Source organism: Spermophilus citellus (genome assembly GCF_964194105.1).
Source record: "Spermophilus citellus genome assembly, chromosome: 5".
Classification (NCBI taxonomy): Eukaryota; Metazoa; Chordata; class Mammalia; order Rodentia; family Sciuridae; genus Spermophilus; species Spermophilus citellus.
The window spans coordinates 119,550,425-119,571,419 of NC_138186.1; the positions used below are offsets into that span (position 1 = coordinate 119,550,425).

The 20,995-nt window shown below is 38.7% G+C and overlaps 1 protein-coding gene across 3 annotated transcripts in view; it reads right to left on the bottom strand.

Moving 5' to 3' along the window:
* LAMA4 (laminin subunit alpha 4) overlaps nt 1–10,026 on the bottom strand; it is a 147,788-nt gene extending 137,762 nt beyond the window's left edge. For 2 of the 3 annotated variants that reach the window (XM_081294261.1, XM_081294260.1), the window contains exons 1-2: nt 9,901–10,026; nt 9,411–9,693 (exon numbers count right to left, since the gene is read on the bottom strand). In XM_081294261.1, coding sequence (XP_081150387.1) covers nt 9,411–9,596 — 186 coding nt within the window. In that variant the 5' untranslated portion in view covers nt 9,597–9,693; nt 9,901–10,026. Of the gene's footprint in view, nt 1–9,410; nt 9,843–9,900 lie in introns of those variants that run through there. The other variant, XM_081294262.1, reaches the window with a different exon arrangement.
* Between the last annotated feature and the right edge of the window lie 10,969 nt (nt 10,027–20,995).

Genomic DNA, 20,995 nt, shown 5'->3' on the forward strand with positions numbered 1-20,995 from the left:
AACAGGAAAAAGTACCCCACAAAATGTCTGTTCTGACCCCTTCAACCCTGTCAGTGTCCTGTGTTTCCCTCAGGCTTCTAAATCTTGGGGTTCTGGCTGGGACAATGGTTTTGACTATGTGATTCTGCTCCTTAAACCTGCTTCCCTTTCCCTCATGCACATTTTAATCTACTTTGTTAGAATTTTGTTGCTAGAAATAAACTTTTCTTTTCTTTCTTTCTTGCTAAAGAAACTGAGGCCACAGAAGAAGAAAGGTCTTTCCAGGTCCCTTGGCCTAGAATATGATTTTTTTTATAAGTGTTGGAGAAGAGTTAGTTCCAGCCCTGCTCCCAGGGCTCAGAAGAGTTAGTTCCAGACTTAAGTCCAGCTCTACTCAATTCTGTGGAGAATCTTCTACTGACAATCTAACATAAGGACAGAGAGAAAAAAACAAAGAGTAAAGTGAATAATAATATAGTAGAGGTAAATTATTCTTCTTTAAAATCTCTTAAAATATATTCATGTAATAACCTCTATTCTAATGCTAAGGATGATTAAGTCCATTAAAACAACTGGAAAGACTCTTAAGGCCAGAGTGAAAAGACACTGTTCCTTGTACTGCTATTCCTGAGTTTCCCAACCTCCTCTCTGTCCCCAATTCAGTTTCTTCCTCTGAAAAATGAGAGAATTAAATATCTAAACCTCCTTTCTATATCTAACATTTTGCAATTCCTTTGATTTCATGGTTCAAGAATTATGCATCTGATAATAACTTTCCATTAACTCTCAAACAGGCTTCAAACACCCTCAACCAGGTCTCCCTTATGTTGAATTCCGTGGTGGTAGAGGCTTCTGAGCTTGCCTCTTCTGAGTAGAGTTTTGGGTGTCTATTGCCATTGATCATGACAGACAACAATATTCAGGGAACACAATGGAATGAGGCAATTATTCGTGTACTACAATGAAACAGCAACCTATGTCCAGACATTCAGACTCTGTCTGTCTTCAAATAGCAGGGATTTAGCACCTTGCCTGTGACCTGGGGCATGACAGAAAACAGCCTGCTGCTTCCAGGGCTCAAGCAGATCAGCAGGAAGAGAGGTAGTACTTAGGGCATGCTCAGCTTGTCCAATTGTATCACTGTTCATCAAGGGGAAACAGGTCATGAAAGTCAAAAGGCACTGTAGACTAACTTGCTATGGAAGAACAGGCTTGCCAGCAATTTTAAGCCTGAGACCTGAAATTTGTGCTGTGGTGCTATGCTATGATCACAAGCTTAGGAAAGGATTTTTGCTCTATTTTTGACCATTCTGCAGCCATTTTGATTTGTCTATTATCAGATTCTAGATTTTTCTATAGGCCTAGCACCCCTGGGTCTGAGAATCACTAGATAATCCTCTTGTCTACGGTGGGTGTCTATATTATGTAGTACTTTGAGCTGACATTTGGCTTTATAGTGCTGCTTAGCTCAAGATGTCATGTTGCAATGCATTTACAGACAGCAATATTCCGTGAAGTAGTCATGTCCTCAAGGCAGGTTTTACTGAAGTCATTCCTGATCCCTAGAATCTCTGATTTCCTTTAATGCAATCATGCCACTCCTGCTAATGGACAGCCTAATATCAAAATAAATATTCATATACAAAGTTTGCACCGGGCTTAGGGGCCCTTTTAGCTATAGGCTTCCGCATTATAACCATTCTAATCTTTAAGAGACTTGTATTAATGCAGCTGTTAATGTTATGGGATTTCTCCAACTTACCAGTTCTCATGAAGTCATAAATGTAGATCCTTCATTACATTTAAGTAAACACAAGATCTCTAGTAGTCACCAAAACACAACATAAAAACTAAGAAAGTCCTGAAAGTGAAAAGAGAGTCATTTTGCATCTATCTCTTCCCTAGATTTTAAAGGTGAATTTGTTTCCTTATGTATTTTTCTCTTATGCAGAAAATTTGGGTTTGACTATGAAAATTTGCCCACTACCATTCAGACTGGGAATGTTGTTTCCCCCAACTTTCTCGGGATAAAAAGACTCAGATTCAGAGTGAACTGCTGGCAGCTGAATTTCATTAAGACTTTGATGGGAAACTTTAGTTGGAATTACAAACATCTGTGGTTAAACTTCCCTTTAGTAAACCATTTCCCAGAATTTAACTTTACTACACCAGGAGTGAAAAAGAAAAACAGTTGAACAGAGAATGCTGCTCTTTTGCAAATACAGGAGTAGATATTTAAATATTTGGCGACATGGTCACTATATCTCAGTGAACTAGCAGATTTACTTATTTTAGAAAAATAACTGTTTGAAAATGCCAAATCCTGAAAGTCAAAGCATATACTGGAAATCTGAATTTAATAGTTTCTAACCAATCAAATGTTTCAAAATTATGTGTGGCCATCATATTTATATGGTTACTAAAGCAGGGGAAAAACCATAAAATAGGGGAGTGTTTGGGTAATTGTTTACCGTACAAAACTATGATATGTCAGAGTTGAGGATTTGTATAAAAAGAAAAGAAAGGTTTTTGTCTTTGTCATATCAATGGTGTTGGGGTTTTTGTTTGTTTGGTTGTTTAGCTTTTCTAGGGCTTTAGACAAATCCATTCATTTCTCCCAACTGTACAGATCATCCTATATTTCTGGGGAAAGATTGTTTAAAGAGTCATTAAAGAGAACGATTATAAAAGCTGAACGGTAGTTGCATTCTTCTCCAGGGTTGTATAACCAGCAAAATTGTAAGCAAAAGTTGAATGCAACCAAATTTGGAGCATAAACAATGATTTATATAGCAATATACTTTTAACAAGATATTACATAGCTTTACCTGTGGATAGATAAAAAGAGTGAAGGAAGAGGGAGTGGAAGGAGGGACAGAGGAGAGAACTAAGGGCTAACTTTGTGTCAGGCAGTTTATATGCTATTTCATTTTTAAATTTCATGACAATCTTGCAATGCAAATACATTTCTATTTACTTTACAATCAAAAGAACTGAGCCTTTCAAAGATGAACTAATTTGCCTAAAGTCAACTGGCTAGAAAGTCCTGGAGCTGGATGTATGCATCTGACCACATTCATCTGGTCACAAGCCCATGATCTGCCTCTGATGAAAGGTGAATTCCAAATACTGCAAAACAGAGATTGCAAATAAATAGCCCTCGGGCTGAATCTGATCTTTAGATACTGATCTAAGCCTACAGGGTATTTAAAAAAAAAAAAAAAAAAAACTGACTCAGCAGTTTCACTTAGGAATCCAAATTCTGTCTTCTCTTGGGGGAAAAAAAACCACACCAAAAACCCAAAAAGCAAGCCAAGAAAACCTGGCAATGCTGAGAGGTGGCTACCCCTCTATATCCTGTGACTCAGGGGTTCCTCACTCTTTGGATGTATTTCTTTCACTGAGCTAGTTCCACCAAGTTATTTTTTTTTTCCTGGCATCTGTAGGTATCTGAATTTCAAAAATTCCTTTGTACTATAGGATCCAGCAATTTCATTTCTGAATATATCCCAAAATCACTGAAGTAAGACTCAAACAGATATCTGTATACCAAAATTCATAGCTGCATTGTTCACAACAATCAAAAGGTAGAAATAACCCAAATATCCAATGATGGAAGAATGGATAAACAACAGCTCTGAAAAATGAAATCTGACACAAGTTACAATATGGATGAGTTTGAAGACCTTATTCTAAGTGAAATAAGCCAGCACAAAAGGACAAATACTCTGTGATTCTTTCTATAATAAGTACCTTGAGTAGGCAGAAAGCAGAATGGTACCAGAGGCAGGAAGCAGAATGGTGTTTGCTGGAGGGGAGGGCTAAATATGGAGTTATTATTTAATGAGTTTTAGTTTGGAAACATGAAAAAATTCTAAAGATGGATGGTGGTAGTGTGCATAATATCAATGTACTTGGTGCCACTGAACAGTATACTGAACAATCGTGAAAATCATAAAACTTATGTTATAAATGTCTTTATGTGTTAAAAAAAAAACCCTCTGATTAAATCAGGGAACTCTGGAATTATCGGGAACAAGATTCTTTATTTTCTAGTATTTTAAATAATAAAGTCTATAAGACAGATCTTGTATTCCTATAGGTAGTGCTCTTTTGAGTCCTTTACCTATTGCCCTAAATCAAGAACTGCTAATGAGGACCTTAACATCATGGGGAAGACATGTTTAAAAGGGAACATAGGATGCAGGGTGATGCTATACTTAAAAAGAGAGCCAGGGAGACCCTGTGGTGTATTGGGAAAGAGAACGGAATCCTGAAGCTCGGGCAAGGTACTTACCATCTCCAAACATCAGTTATCTCCTACACCTATGTTCATGGGACATAGTAGACATCAACAACTGTCAGGTTTTTTTTTTTTTTTTTTAATGAGTAGTTTAAAAAATAGCTATGAACTGGAAATGTAGGTAGGTGAGAGAGCACTAGCTTAGCATGTGAGGCCCTGGGTTCAATCTCCAGCACCACAAAATAAATAAATAAATAAACAGAGAAATGAACAAATAGAAATAAATAAATAGCTATTAGATTAGTCAGGAAGGGGAGCTATCTCAAATCTTTGGTAATCCTCAACTAATTTTTTCCAGCTTTTGCTACTCTTCTAGCAAGCACTGCATAAATGTTGTCTGAATGGCATTCTCTATTTATTTTAGAAAATTTTAAAAGAATTTAAAATTTTAATTTTACTAAAATTATCCTCACAGATACTTCTACTTACTCAATCACCTTCTCCTACATATTTCTGTACAGTCAACTGCTTTTATAAACAATTTTAATTTTACTAAAATTATCCTCACAGATATTTCTACTTACTCAATCACCTTCTCCTACATATTTCTGTACAGTCAACTGCTTTTATAAACTTCTTCCTCATTGTGCTACTTACTAAGCACGGGGCCTAGACATCTGCACTATGTGTCTGTTTCCCAGTGTGTAATGAGATAAAGATACTCCCACTGATTTTTTCAGGAAGGTACAAGGAAAAAACTGTGGAAAATTTTGGACAAATGTCTGGCATGTGGCAAGTATTCATTGAGTGTTAGCTATCCCACCACTATGATATTTCAACTCTTCTAAAATAAGTTTTTTAAAAGCTTCTTTGGTGTTTGATGAATAGATTATTGTGACCTACTTGAGTAGCTCAGGAATAACACTCCGTCTACATTTCCTCTACAGCACTTGCTAATAGCCCTGCCATAGAACATGGGTTCATTCTGCTTTGCATATATTTTCCTCTCTTGGATTGCTTACCCTTTGAGAGTAATGAGAGAGACCCTGCTCTCTTTCTATCCCTGCTGGTGCCTATTTTCTTGCTCTGCATGGTAAACTCCAAATGTGTTTTTTGTGTGAATAATTAAGTGAATGAAATAATGTTTATATGTAGGGAATTCAATTTACCTAACTAAATTTTTGGAATAGCCATACAGGATGATGGGCTTGGCTAGTGACTAGAGGTCTTACAGTAGTCTTATGAGATCTTTTACAAAGTAAAGGGCCAAGATATGAAAAAGAAAAGCAGGTAGTGAAAGAGACATAACTGTCTTTTAATAAATCTTCTGCAATCCTTTAATGGCAGGGTGCCTAACAATGTGTTCTGGAATGGGATCACATATCAACAATGAAAAGAATTGAGAATTTGGAATTACTCTCCTTGATAGAGCATCTTTTAAGCAAGCTCCTCATTTGTCCAGGGCTGGGTAGACACAGGACTCATGGAGCAATGATTTTTTTTTTTTTTTTTGGAAGGAAGTTAACACAACAAAAAATGATAACAGCAAAATCCAGTCAAGTTACTAGGAGATAAGGTCCTGTTTTTCCCCTCTTGGATTAACAATTGTTAAGTGCTTCCCTTTTCATTATTTATCAAAACCAGGAACAGCACCTGGTCCTCTTTGTCTCTATTTCTCAATGTCTCTGTGTGGCTTCTTTTCCAGTCACAGAGTGTCAGCCTCTAACCCAGTCTTCCTAACCTTGTTTAACTCCTGCTTCTTTTTGATTGACAAGAATTCTCACTCTTCCGGTAATCTCCTTGAGGGATCTTTTCATCTCTGTCTCTGGAGCCCCTCAAATTCTTTTGCATTTTTATATTGATTAAGGAGAATTTTGTATAGTTTTACTTGCTTCCATGTGCAGGACAAAAAGAATAGACATTTTAAAACAAAGTGAAATATTACAATATTGAATATTCTTTTAGGAACTACCTAGTCTCCCCTTTGCCCACCCTCATCTACAGAAAATTACTGCTTTCACCATAAATTCATCAACAATGATTCAGTGAACTTCTTTTAAAGTAGAATTTGGAAAAATCCTCCCCACAACTAGTACAGAGTTACCTATGTGCCTTTTTTCAGATTCTTTCCATCCTGGGGGAAGCTTGGTCTATTAAAAAAAAAAAAAAAGGGGAGGGGCCTTTCTCTTCTTGGTCAGCCAGAACTCTCCACCCTTCAATCCGTGCAGTTTTCATACATTTGCTCCCCAACTCACAGTGGGTGCCACAGTGTGCCAGAGTTCCTGCCTTGGGCCAAGCACCCAGGGATGGAGCAGACACAGCCCCACTGTGGAGGTGCTGGGAAGGAGCTCAGGAAGGCCTTCAGCCAAGCACAAGCACCTCCCATGGCTCCATGCTCCCTTTAGTTATTTTCTTTCTTCCCTTTGAAGGAGATTTGAGGAATAACCATTCACAAAAATTCAATTCAAATAAAGAGAATGCATTTTTAGAATACCTTCCCATCTGAATTTTGAAGTTCTTCCTTGAATAATGTGTCCATGTTCTCTCTCTCTCTCTCTCTCTCTCTCTCTCTCTCTACACACACACACACACACACACACACACACACACACAATCCCCTGATGCAATCCAGTGAAGTGGTTATGACATGTCATTAAGTCTCCAAAATGTATTTGGTTTAAGATCTGCTTACTAGCTATAAAGAGCATGGGAAACCTAATGGTGGGGCGCCGAGAATCGCCTTGGGACCACAGGCTAACCGGAGGCATTATGTGAAACTATGCACTGGGAACATAATTACTTCAATCCCACCCTTTCTACACCATATACTTTGACCTTCTGGGAATGACTAATATCTTTTTTTTTTTTTTTTTTTTTTTTTTTTGCTTAAACCGAAGGCCTCAATTGGCATTTTGAACCTACTAGACTCTGATAATGTTACGTATTTAACATACTATGGGACATTCTTTCTAATTGGAAGGATACAACAAAGGAAGATATTATATATTACATACATGTAATATTAATAAATAGTATTAAGAAAAATAGTATCATAAAAATAAAGTTCTAAGAAATATTCCCAAACAAGGATTTCATTTAATCTAATCATCTATGTATTTTTATAATAACTCAGCAAGTATAAAATATTTATAGCATATCAGGCACCAGTTAAGCATTCTGTCTATATTTTATATAACTTTATTATAATAAATATGAGATATAAAGTAGATATCAATAATTTCTCTAAGCCTCAATCAGTTTCTTGATATGCATTTTGAGCAACTATAATTTGCCCAAGGTCAAGGAGTTTGAGATTTAAACTTGGGACCATCAGTCTAACAGCCTGAAATCTAAAACAATTTGTTGGGCTACTTTCCTATTTATTATTTTGTGGAACACATGAGCATTATGACATTGCTGAGTCTCAACATTTAATTAATTAATTATTTTTGGTTGAACCCAGGGCCTCATGCATGCTAGGCAGGCAAGCACTCTACCACTGAACTACACCCCTGTCCAACATTAATTTTAAGGTACTCTAATACTCAAAATAATTATTTTCTTAATATTTTATGGATTGAGAATTACAAAAAGTTATATTAGATTTATTAGGAAAAAAGATTCCTAGATAAATTTGAATTTCACATAAACTTTTTAATATACATATGTCCTGTGCAATATTTGGGATATGACCCCAAATTTATCCATTGTTTATCTGGAATTCAAATTTATCTAGGCATGTTGTGTTCTATCTGCCAATCCTAGTCAAGCGTTTCATTCAGGGACTTTCCATGCTCAAAGCAACAGGTGAAGATAAAGCTTCACCAGGATTAATTCCAAGACTGCAGAGAAGCAATGTTGTCCCATTGTGTGGAGTCTGTCCTGGTCTAGCCTTTCCCAAGTGTCTAGGAGTGAAGCTGACCAAAAGCCATGTCCTTCTCCTTCTCAGGGAGGTTATGTTTTGCACCAGAACAAGAGCTGGGTGTAAGGGCTGTATCTACTCTCCTCCTAAGTGGTGGGGGTTGTGAGTAGGGCTTACTCTGAAGAAGGATCATCTTCATGCATCTTTTTATTTTTTTAAATCAATAATTAATAACTACAGTTATGTTAACAATTGGTAGAATTAAGAGCAACAGTACAGACTTCAGTGATGTTAGAAATAGCTTCACTCCACTCCACTCAACTATTTTAGTTGAATGGTTACTGTAACCATAGATATAGGATATGGTGTGTGTGTGTTTTGTTAGGCCAATTGCTCTTTCCTTTCCCATGAACTTAGGTGACTTCATTTTCCTCCTATTAAGTATCTCCCACGCACTGGACATACTGTTGTCTGTCTGAGCTCAGGGGGCTCTTAAATCATTTACTCTGGAGTCATTCTCTTTCACCAAATTTCCATGCTTTGGTTATGTTTTCAACTTAAAAGCTATTGTAAGGTATTCAAGCAGCAACTATAATTTGAATATATATCATATTACCAATGGAATATATTGATCATTTTAATTTCAGGGATGGGACTTGATTTAGTCTTGCTTCTGGAATATAATGGTTTATTTCTATTTAAGGTATCTGCTCTGTAGTTTCCTAACAACTTCTTTGATGGCCCATTACCTCCCACTTAACCCTTCACTCCTCTCTGTACAGACCTTTTGTTTAATTTTAGTCAAAAAGTTAAGTCCTGAGAGGAAAAAAGTTATGTTCCCCTTGTCCCAAGAGCAGAGGAGCAGGAAGGCAGTGACGCGGGGCACATACATTAAGAACTGTGGCTTGACAAAAATGACCACTGGGACGTAAAAAAAGCATTAATAATAATAATAATAATAAATAAAATCACTGATGTGTTTGCTACAGTCCTAGATGAGTCTAACAGACCCACTCAGAGCATGAAGGACACATGCACTTTTGTCAGTTTGAATAGACATGTTCCAAAGCCTCAACTTGTAACTCATAACACCCAAACCCAACTTACAATGTGGAACTCTCTATTTCAAGTTTCTGAACTGTTCTAGTCTAGGCAGTGGGAGAGGGAAAGAGGGAGGGAGGGAGGAAAGGAGAGAGAGAGAGAGAGAGAGAGAGAGAGAGAGAGAGAGAGAGAGAGAGAGAGAGAGAATGAATATGAGAGAATACTGTGGCACAGCCCGCGGGGCGCAGGTGCCCCAGCAGGGTGACAATGGCAGGGACACTGTACCTCGGCAGCAGGAGGCAGGCGTCCCAGAGCCATGCGGGGCTCACTCGTCTCAGGCCTGCCGACCACTGAGCTCCCTTCGAAGTCAAAAGGAAAGGCGTTGTCGTCCCCCGACGCTGCGCTGGAACAGGCAACACCCCAGAGGAGCCACAGAGACAGGACTGAGCACCAGGCTGAGCTCAAAGCCATCTCCCCGCGGACATCTAACAGCGCTTTCCGGGACTCTGGAACTGTTGGTCTTCTCCGGTCCCCACGGGGTGCGCTGCTGTCTGGTAATTTACCGTCTCTGGGTCCAGATGTTGGGACGCCAGGCAGCCCAATCAGCAAATTTGGAGGGGGGCAAAAAGGGAGAGTGAGAAAGTTAGCCAGAGTTTTTCTTTCTCCCTCTGATCTCCCTTCTTTTCCTCCCTCACTCTGTCTCACTCGGTCTCTCCCCACCCCACCCCCCCCCCACTACAGGCGCCCCGGAGGAGGTTTTGGTTCAAGAACCTACAGATGGACGGAGCTTAAAGCCCAGCATCAAAAGACGGGACTGGGGGTGCGACCCGCCAGCGCGCTCGGCGGCCAGGACGGAGGACTGCGCTGGCTCTTCTGGCTTCCTTCCCACACTCATTCTCACCACTCCCTTTCACCTTCCACTTCCAGTCCCTCCCACTCTAAGTTGGCTTTTCAGACACTGAGGTCCAGCCTCTCCTTGTGGCCTCCCCTCCCCTCTCAGTTTGGAGCCCCTCCAAGGGCTCCAGATGAATATTCAGAATTTGCAATGCTTCCTCACATCTCTTATTTATTTAGTCCAGGTGCCAGATGTCTTATCTATATTTATATAGATCTTTTATGTGGCCCCGGCTAGTTTGCAGGAAAGTGGGTGGAAAAAGGATTCCAGGGGTAGGAGCCAGTGGTAGATGATCCTAGGAGACAGAGGGGCAGGGTGCCCACTTTCTTGAGCAAGGTTTGTCATTTTCTAGAGACGGACTGCTATGCTTTGTGCTAGTATCTTGTCTTGAGTCTTGCCCACCACCCTGCTTCTTCCTAGCAGTCTTCACCCAGAGGGCTTAGGAGAAGAATATCTTTTGCTGCAGCACTGGAAAATGACTTCATTACTCAAATGCATGAACTTTTATTTACAAAGAACATCTTGTTTTCATCCTAAAGAGGTGCTTTGTAAGGGACCCGGAACAAGGCTTGTAGTGTATGAGCTTGTCAAATATACTGCCCACAAACCCGACCTCTTCCTCTTGGCCTGTAATCTCATGCCTACTACATCTGTCTGCGTCATGTAACCTTTCCAAGACTCTGGTAGAAGTTGGGCTATAATTATTCCAGGGTGCCCCTGTGGGTGGGTCAGTGGCCTGCAGTTGATAGGTGTCTTTGTTTACATTGCCTTCATGACGAAGCTTTAAATATTTCCACAAGACCCAAAAGTGGCTTAAAAATGTCCAGATGAGACAACCATAAAATAACATCCAGGTAAGATTCTAGGAATCTGAAATCACAGATAGTCATGCAATAAAGCATCTTTCTGAAACCTAATCATTAGCTTCATTTCATAGAGCAAGGTATTTTGTCTAAGGATAAACAGAACAATCATGTATTCTGTACTTAACATATGCCGGATATTTGGTATATGTAATTTGTAGACTTCATAGCATTCTTGCAAAGAAGTCTATTATTTCCTATTATTTCCTTTTTATAGAAGAAAAAAGAGAGGTTCAGAGAGACCAGGACATTTTCCCTAGGCCACCCAGCTGCTGGAAAGCTGAGTTGAAATTTGAATCAGGGCCTCCTGGACTAAAGCTCCCCTTTATGTCTATATTACACAGAAACTCACACACAAAAAAATGAAAAGTTAAGAGGCAAGAGAATTAAATTCTCCCACTTTTGAGTGACTCTTCCATGCCAAAATTCATATAAATTATCTCCTTTAATTTTATCTTAATAATAATCCCAAGAAGCCAGTCTTGCTATTTGGCAGTGGGTAAATGGTACTATGGTCTAGGTTAAGTCTCATGGTAACGAATCTAAGACATAAAATATCAACTTCCCTGTTCCTAAAAACTGTTCAAGCTTTTTCAGGATTCAGAAACAGAACTGTAGGACTTGATCTAAGCTGTCCTTGAGAAGCAAGTGGAACCAAAACTCTCTAAGGAGTATTGCTAAGGAATGAGAACAAGTCCAGTGGACTTAGATTAGAAGTGAGGGGTGCTGTCAACAGTTGTGAGATGAACAGGAGTTATGCACAAATTCACCTGGACCTGTGGAGCGGGTATGGACTCTCCCAGCAAGACTCCCATTACAACCACTTAGCCCTTTATATCCCTTTACCCTGGCTGCTTAAGTTCCTTCACCACCAACTGATCTGGGAGACACATTTAACTGTGTGTCCTCTTTTCTTGTCGGCCTACATTCCTTAAAGCTTATTGGTGTGATATAGCAGATAGGTGCCCTGTATACATGGGGCAGGAAGCCTTGCTTGTTAACAGTAAGGACCCTGATTTTAAATTATAAAATAGCCAAAGCCTGACAAAACAAAATGAATTCTCATAGATTCCAGAGTTTTTTTGTAATGTTTTAATTTGAAAATATAAAAATAGTAATGAAAGGAACCATTACACTAAATTGTGGTCATCTTTCATATAAACAGCTTAACCTACTAAATTAAGTGAAAGTGCTTAAAAATATATGCTTGGTTTGGTTGGTTCTTTGAGAGATTTATATTGGGTGACAAGATGACCAGACTCTGAGGAGAAATAATAATTCTCAATTATCCTGTTCTATCTTCCTTTAAAAAATTTAATAATAATAATAATATTAATTAAAATATTAGTGATTAATATTCTATCACTGCAGTACACCAAATCTGTCCATATTTGTTTTCTGAAGGATTATATCCTCTTCATCATTAGCTGTCAATTAATCAGTACACTTTTTAATTTGACCTAAGAGCTCTTCTTCCTGTCCAGCAGGGAGTGTCCAAGTTCTGAAAGAAGGCCCGAGCTGTGAGGATAGTTGTATATTCATCTGGGATCTTATTTTTGATTAAATATATTCTTCCCCCAATTTTTCCTTATCTTTCTGTAGGCACTATTACTATTTTTGAAGCAAATACTATACTAACATTGACTGCTCACGTAATAACTCTTTGATTATATAATATCTTCAAGACTTAAAGAAGAACACACTATTTCTAAAATAAGCAACCATGTTTATTTACCTGTGGCTTGAGTAACCTCCCATTTGCTGAGAATAGCCGTTCCCATTTCTGACTGCTATTGGGCTTCTCCATGTATCAACCATTCAGTGAGGCTGTCATGGATCGTAGAGTGATGGGACAGACGGGCAAGGAGAGGTCATGGATGAGTCTTTTACCACAAGTTGAAGGTAGCAGAACAAAGGGAGTTATCTCCTTACCAAAGGCCCACCCCCAGACCACCAAAGGCCTGAGGGTAGGAGGATTTTATTCTTGCTAAAAGTACAACTGGAGAGCATTTCCAGTGCTTCTACTTTAAAAGCATAACTCTTCTCCTCTCTCTTTTTCCTGGGATTGAGGATGAATATTTGCCAAGCACTATGGTGGCCATTACCTCTGGTGGGACTCCTACCTTCCCCAGAATCAAAGGAGTGCTGATCCATCACCTTCAAAGCACAGCAGAAAGCAAGGAATTTCAGGAAGGCTATGAGATGAAATGGCTTATCCAAGTATACCAAGCCAGGTTGTGCACGATGAGGACCCCACACCTTCCAACTAACTGCCAGACTTCTTGTTGCTTCCCAAACCAGACCAAGCTAGTTTTAGTTCTGGCAACAGCAGACCTGGTGGTTTTTAGGCTTTATCAAAAGAAAGTTTTAAAATTCCCTGATGAGTCCCCCAGTGCAGTTATCAGAAGGTAAATATCAAGGCTGCCTATCCCTTGGCTGTTGGGCCTATTCTCAGCATCCAAGGATCCAGTGAGGGTGTTGTTAACACATCCCATGTGCCCTTCTGTAAATAGAAAGTTGCGTCAGATGCTATTTTGGATTTGTAGGTGCTAATCTTGACATAACTAGACAAGAGGGTTGTTGTGGGAACTGTGTACTAGTGACAATAATTTCATGATGATGTTGGTCAGAGAAGTGAGCAGGAGCTGAGCTACCCCCTCCTGTGAGGTCTCTAATTGGTAATCCTGTAGTAGGAATGGAAAATGTAAGATTGTGTCTCTTTTTCTGCTAATACTCCTCTCCTCTCCTCTTATACTGAGATTCTCCTTCATGAACTGCCCTGGTGGAAGTTCAGACAGTCTGAGGAGGAGCAACACAGCAAGAGAGCTCAGAGATGGATGAGGTTTTTTAAAAGCTGTTTTTCCAGCATTAGTTTTCTCAAGTTTTTATTCAGGATGTGGATGGTATGTGCTCTATTTAATGTGCCTCTTTTTCTGTCACAGCCTTATTTGGCTTGGAGCATATTTTATCTGTATTCTTTACCATCCACCATCTATCCATCCATCCATCTGCATATTTATTTACTTAATTAGCATTTACTGAATACTATGAAATCTCAAGTTCAGATGCTAAGAATAAAGTAGTCAAATCATGGCCCTGTTAAAGAGTCAAGGGTTGTATGGGCCAGATATAAGGAGACTCTGTAAGGAACGCAAAGTGATTATCAGGCGTTCAGAGGGGAAGTCTGGACAAACTGCTAATAATAACTAATAGAACAAGGCTTTACTCAGATGCAGCTGGGGGAAGTCAGGGAAAGTTCTAGAAGAAGGTGGCAACTGTGCAGAGTCTTAACAGATAGGGCAGGGGAGGCACTGAGTTCCAGGAGTGGAGAAAAGCTTATGAAGAGGAATGATGCAGTGGTGTCACTGGAAGGGCAGGAAGTCATGTGATTTTCACTGAGCCTGCATAGGAAGAAAGTACCTCTCCAGTCCCCCACTGGCCTCTCAGACTGCCCTTCAGTCCAGGCCCCACATGCCACAGAGGATACTCTGTGCAAATATGAGCACTAGGGAGCTATTTATAATATTTATACCCTGAACAAAATCTTGAGCAAACTAATGGGAGCAAGAATCATTTTCAAAAGGCTTCATCCATCTCCTAGCACTCTTACTATGAATCCTATTCACAGTGGTCTAGACTTCCATCAGTGTTGCTCATGAAGGAGAATCTCTGTCTGGGAGCAGAGGAGAATTAGCAGAAAAAGTCACCTGATTTTCTCTGCTACCTGGGGATCAGTTAGAGCCCTCATGGTAGGGGATAGCTTGCACTTACTTCTCTGCTTGATCTTATCAAAAAATTGTTGCTTTAAGTGAAAAAATTTAAGCCTAGCAATGATATGGTGGTCATATTTGTATTCAAAGAATTAAAAATGTACCAGATGGAATAATTGTACTAAAATTGGAAATCACAGATACTGAAAAAGGAAGAAATAATAGTCACAAGGAATCATACCATTGGGGGGCAATAACTCATAACACTGAAAATGTTTTGCTGCAAATACCTTCAGACTTTTGTTGTATCTATATGAATGCATTTAGCCTAATTTTATATTTTATATATATTTTATATACTCACGTTTTTACATATATTGTATGTTTTGCCCATTTTGCATTTTTCTATATTTTTATAAAAATAAATCTAAGGGACATAATAATTTTAACTTTTTCTCCACATCAGTGTGACTCCAATATGGTACTGTGACTTTCAATGCCACATTCAAATTTGCATTTAAGGAGGATCATCTTGTGAGGATGCAGCCTCCACTGGAGGGCAAGTTGAGAGATGAGTTAGGAGGCCAGGAAAACCTTTTCTTTTCAAGTAGGCTGTGTTAGCCCTGAGGACAAGGACTGTACCCACAAACAGGGGGACTTAGCATTTGAGAACGATAGTAGCAATAAAGACATCCTGATGCTCGTAGTTTGGCCTAATGAATGAAACACAGATGATAGAAAATGGTCCTAACAAGGATTATTGACCTGCCTGTGCTGCAGTCAGCCCTTCAGGTTTAATAGGATGATTACTTCATCAATGCAAAAAGAAAGTTATTGATGTTCCTGGTAATGTGTTCAAGGAGAATAGCAGGTGTCAACATCAATTAGCTCAGCAATAAAATCAATATAAAAATAGAAGCTCCTGGGACGTGATAATGAAATGATATAATTAGGAAGAATTGGACAACATTCAAAAGAGAAGCACTGAGAAACTGTCTTCTTGTAACCCCGCACCCACCTCACTCTCAGTTCCACAAAGAGACTGTTCACTAAGAGAAATATTGCTGTCACCATAGTGGGTACATGAGCAGGATGGAGGGCTTTAAGTCTGATCTAACCTGCTTTTTGTGAGAAGCTACAGAAATGAATGTGTAATATTTTAACTCGAAAGCTCTATAAGCCAGTGCCTCCCTTCCATTACTCTCTAGAAAACGTATGCCAAACATGCTCACTTTAGGAAATCAACTAATTTTAGAAAAAAATATTTCTAAAGCAAGTAGGGCATAACCATAATAATGCCTCAAAATTCCACATTGTTTTAGTTTGGAATCGAAATAGACTTATTGCTTTTCCTGCAAGTGAGAAACTGATCTGGTTCTAAAAGGAAAAAAATGTAGATCCAGACTTTCGAGAGAAAGATTTTCAAATCATCATCTATTCTGTGAATGCTTTTGGTTAGATATGAGGTATCCCCCAAGATCTCATGTGTGAGACAATGGAAAAAAGTTTAGAGGTGAAATGATTGGGTTATGAGAGCTTTAACCTAATCAGTGTATTAATCCACTGATATGGATTAACTGAGTGGTAAATGTAGGCAGGTAGGGCGTGGCTGGAGGTGGTCTGTCACTGAGGAGCATGCTTTTCGGATATATATTTTGTCTCTGGACAGTGGAGCTATCTCTCTGTGTCCTGAGATGCTTTCCTTCACACACTCTCTGCCATGATGTCCTGCCTCACCCAAGGAATGAAGTTGGCCATCTATGAACTGAGACCTCTGAAACCATGAGTTTTTTTCCTCGTCTATAATTGTTTTTTTTTTTTTTAGTTGTTGATGGACATTTATTTTATTCACTTATTTATATGTGGTGCTGAGAATCAAACCCAGTTCCTCACACATGCAAGGAAGTGCTCTACCACTGAGCCACAACTCTAGCCCCGTATAATTGTTCTTTTGGTTACAGTGGCAGAAAAATCTGACTAAAGCAACATCCTTTTTCCTTGAATAATTAACACTCTGAATTTAAAGATTGATTATTCATCGTCCACCCATTCAACAGATATTTTTAAAATGTATACTTTGCAAGCTGCACGTTTCTAGACTCTGCATCAAAGAAGAAATAAGACAAAAATTCCTGGCTTCATGGAGTTTACATTCTAATGAAAGTGAGAAGAGCAATAGAGAACAAACAATTAGGTAAATGAAATAGAGAGTTATGTCAAATGGTAATTGCCTTGGTGAAGAATAAAGCAGGAAAAGGGGACAGAGTATGTGCAAGTTGGGGAAGGTGATGAATCTATTTTAAATTGGACCATCAGGGAGGCCACACTGACAAGATTTTGGCAGAGATGGGAAGGTGCTAAGGAGGAAGCCAGGCAGCTCTCAGAGTAGAAGAGTAGGTCAGAGGGGAAAAACAGAAACTAGGTGACAGAACAGAGGAGAGTGCTTGCCTTTTGAGGAGAGGCTAGAATGAAATGATGGCAGTGAAGAGATCAAGTCAGAAAGGTAGGGGGGCTGTGTGGGGTCAATTATACAGGACATTAGAGATACTTACAAAGATTGGACTTGAGTCAGCTGGGAAGCACTTGGAGGGTTTTATACAGAGAAATTATATGATCTGACTTATTCTGTCTTTATTTGGAGAAAAGATAATAGGGAAAGAGGTGAGTGGGGATGCAGGGAGACTATCAACACCTGCTGCAAAAATATAGGTGAGAGGTGATCGAGGTAGGTGTTGCTTAGGGACTCAAAGCTGATGTACATGTTTTTGCCCTCAGCAGGCTTGAATGATGGATGGATTTTCAATTATTAAAATGGAAAGGACTATGGGAAAAGCAAGTCAGGGATAATTAAAATGATGAAAAGCTTGGTTTGGGACATTTTAAAAAATGAGATATTTTTCAGGTTCTAACACTATTCTTTTTTTTTCCTTTTTGACATATATTTATTTATGTCAATATTATATAGCAGTTTGGATTGTCAACCTAGTCAATGAAAAAGGATCATTGTCTCTTAAAAGCATGAAGGGAGACTGGATTGCTTTAAGTTCCTGTCAGTACTTTCTATAGTGCCCTGAATTATGTTTAAAGCTCTAATATCCTTTTTTATTTTCTTATACTATTCTTTTAAAAATACTTGTTTTTCTATGTTATGCACATATATGAATATCTCAATGAATCCTACTTTATGAATAACTATAATACACCAATTAAAATAAATTAATAAAAATAAATAACAAATATATAATCTGGAAGTGGTAAAACATACTTGTTTTTACATCATCATTTACCCATAATATATAGTAAACAATGAAGAAACTTTTTAAATATTTTTTTGTAGTTGTACATGATAACTTTATTTATTTATTTATTTATTTATTTATTTATTTATTTATTTAATGTGGTGCCGAGGGTCAAACCCAAAGCCTTGCACATGCAAGGCGAGTGCTCTACCACTGAGCCGTAACCCCAGCCCCCAAGTTTTTTTTTTTTTAAACGGGGTAATACTGTATGTCATCATTATAACCCAATGAAGGAGATTTATAGCATGAACCCTAGTACCTGCAATTCAAGTCACTAAGTACCCGGACAAGCACAAATCCATTTCTCTTCTGGATTACAACAGGAGAGGATCTCTTTGTGTTCAATGAAAAGAGAATTCATTAGAGATTTGAGTTGGATTTCCACACACATAAAGGAATTTAGTCTGGGAAGATTGGTGGGAGAGGTGCGTGGGGAAAGGGATTTTGGGTGAATGGAACAGCAAAGGCTGTCTTAGGGGTTGGAAAATACTTTCTTGTTCAGGCAAATGCAAGTGGACAGATTGCTGAGCACTGAACTGAGTAGGTTTAGGTGGAAAATGGGAGATAATAAGGACAAGGTAGGTATTGCCTGGTTTCTTTACAGTTCAATAATTAAAGATAATAAAGACAAGGTAGGTATTGCCTGGTTTCTTTACAGTTCAATAATTAAAGAGAAAGAGAGAATCACAAGGAAGTTCACAGGGTTTGATCAGATACAGATGTGAAGTATGCAATGGAGTAGAGAAACTAAAGGAACAACCAGGAGATTGCTGCAGTAATAGTCTAGGCCTCAGGTGACAAGGACAGAATATTACTTATAACTGTCACTGTATCTTCTGAACACAACTTCCCATCCCTGGGTTAATCCAGATGAAGCACAAATATCCTAGTTGTAAAATCACTATATCCTTGCTAACTGAGGTAAGTTTGATCTTGAGTGGAGTCATTCGATGGGAGGGTAGTAGGCTAGGAAAGAAAGCAACATTTGATAGTTGTGTTAAGAGTTTACCAAGCCACAACACACTGGCTTCTTGGCTACAGAAGGTGTTCTCCTAGGAGTAATTCCTAGGAGATAGCATAGCAATTCTATCTATCACACACTTCATACTTCGTACTTTGGTAAAGTTCACGAATGATTGGCCCAGGGTCTACATTGATTATTTTGATGATTTCTAAATAACCCAGTAACAGCTGTTTCTCTTCCCTCTTTCACTTTTTGTTTTCTTTTCCTTTTCTCTTCTTCTCTTTTGTCCTCGTTTGTTTTCTTAAGAGACCTGCCCTGACATTATTATGTGTCTCTCAAGTAAATTGCATGTTTCCTTTATTTAACAAAAAGAAAATCGTTCCCATTAAATCACCTCCCAAAGCCACTTTTATTGAACAATTGAAAAATGATGTGGCTCAGTGGTCGAGTGCCCCTGAATTCAATTCCCAGTACCAAAATAAAAAAATTAAAAAATTATGTGTGTGTAAAGATGAATAATTATGATGCTATTAGGGATTTCAATCCCTGCAGTTTTTTACTAGCAAAACAACCTATGAAACGAAGGTTTTCATCTTTCAATATAGACAAATTTCTCTGGCAATCTCTAGACTTGTTCTTACACTGGCATGCTGGGACTCTGGTGGTGCTGGTAAGAACTTGAGTGGACAGTTGGCAGGGAGCTCCTGGTACCTGCATTTATTTCCTTGGATCCATCATATCTCCTCCATATAGTTCCTGTGCTAGTGTCTCACTGCTCTAGTGTGGAGTGTTGGGATCAGACCTACCTGGTGAAATCCCACTTCATCCTGTTGCACAATTATGGCTTCAGTAATGGTATCATGACCAATGTTGCAAGAGTCATTTGGAAGAATAGGTTTGCTGAAGTCTTCTGAGAAGAAAAGAGTTTCTTCTTTGGACAGAGATTCAAGAATTAGACAGCTTTTTGTCTCTTGTATGTGGGAGAGGGACTCTGTTGCCCTTGGAGTCATTGGCAGTCCTAAAGAAAGCCATCTTTCAGAGAAACTAACCCTGTAAAGGGCAGCATGAAAGGGGAGGAAGAAAAAGGGTCCTGGAAGATGTCATTTAGCTGTAGAGTCCTGAATTTGCCAATTTAATGGGCCAAGAAATAAATACCCTCTATTGCCAAGTTGAGTTAGATTTTCTGTTCCTAACAACCAAAATGATTCTGATATAGGAACAGTAGGAATTTTAAAAATATGATTTTGAAAGAGATTGTGAAGAGTGAAAAAGAAGGAGGTGGTTTTCTGGGCAGGGAGGCTGGTCATCTGAAGAAAGTCATCATGAAAGCAAAACCAGCATATAGGACATATTTATCTTCTGTAATTTCATCAGCCTGTGGACATTTTTAAAAGGGAAATTCAAAGTAGTTGTTAAAAGACCCAGGCTACAGATTCAGCTAGCCTATGTTCATTCTTCTACTTATCAGCCATGTGGTCTTGGGAAGTTGTTTTATTCTCAAAACTTTAGCTGTCACATGTTTAGTAAAGCTTTCAGACCTTTACCACAAGACTGCTGAATTAAGTTCTCCAACATGTGGACTATACCTGTCTCAGAGTTTTTGTGATAATAAGATCATACGTGTAAATTTCCCTGAGAAATAGCTTTCACATAGCATTCCATAAACTTTAAATGCCATTATTATTACTGATAATAGTAATGCCTAATGTTCTGGAGAAAACTCGAAGACAGAGAGGAAGGTTGATGATTACATAATTTATAGAATTTGCTGCTATCTATAGCATGCTGCAGTAAGTATTTTTCATTTTTCAGTCACTTTAATATTTAGAAGCTATAACTTAATAGTCACAGAGAATTTATTATCAACATGGCATTTAATATTTGCTAACATTTCTCATGGAGACTGCTGCTACATGGTTACAGTCTCATTAGGAACCTAAGACAACACCCAGCCCTTGCTTACAGGTCCCATCTTAATTCTTAGCACCATCCAGATAACTCAGGGCTCCAACCAGTCTGCCTTAATTACTTGGTTTTTCCCCATTCAAAGTAATTTCAGGTATGAATCTTGTCCTTAATTGATTCACTTCTCTATTTGAATCTCCATTTGTAGACTCAGCCAATCATAAAACTTTCTAG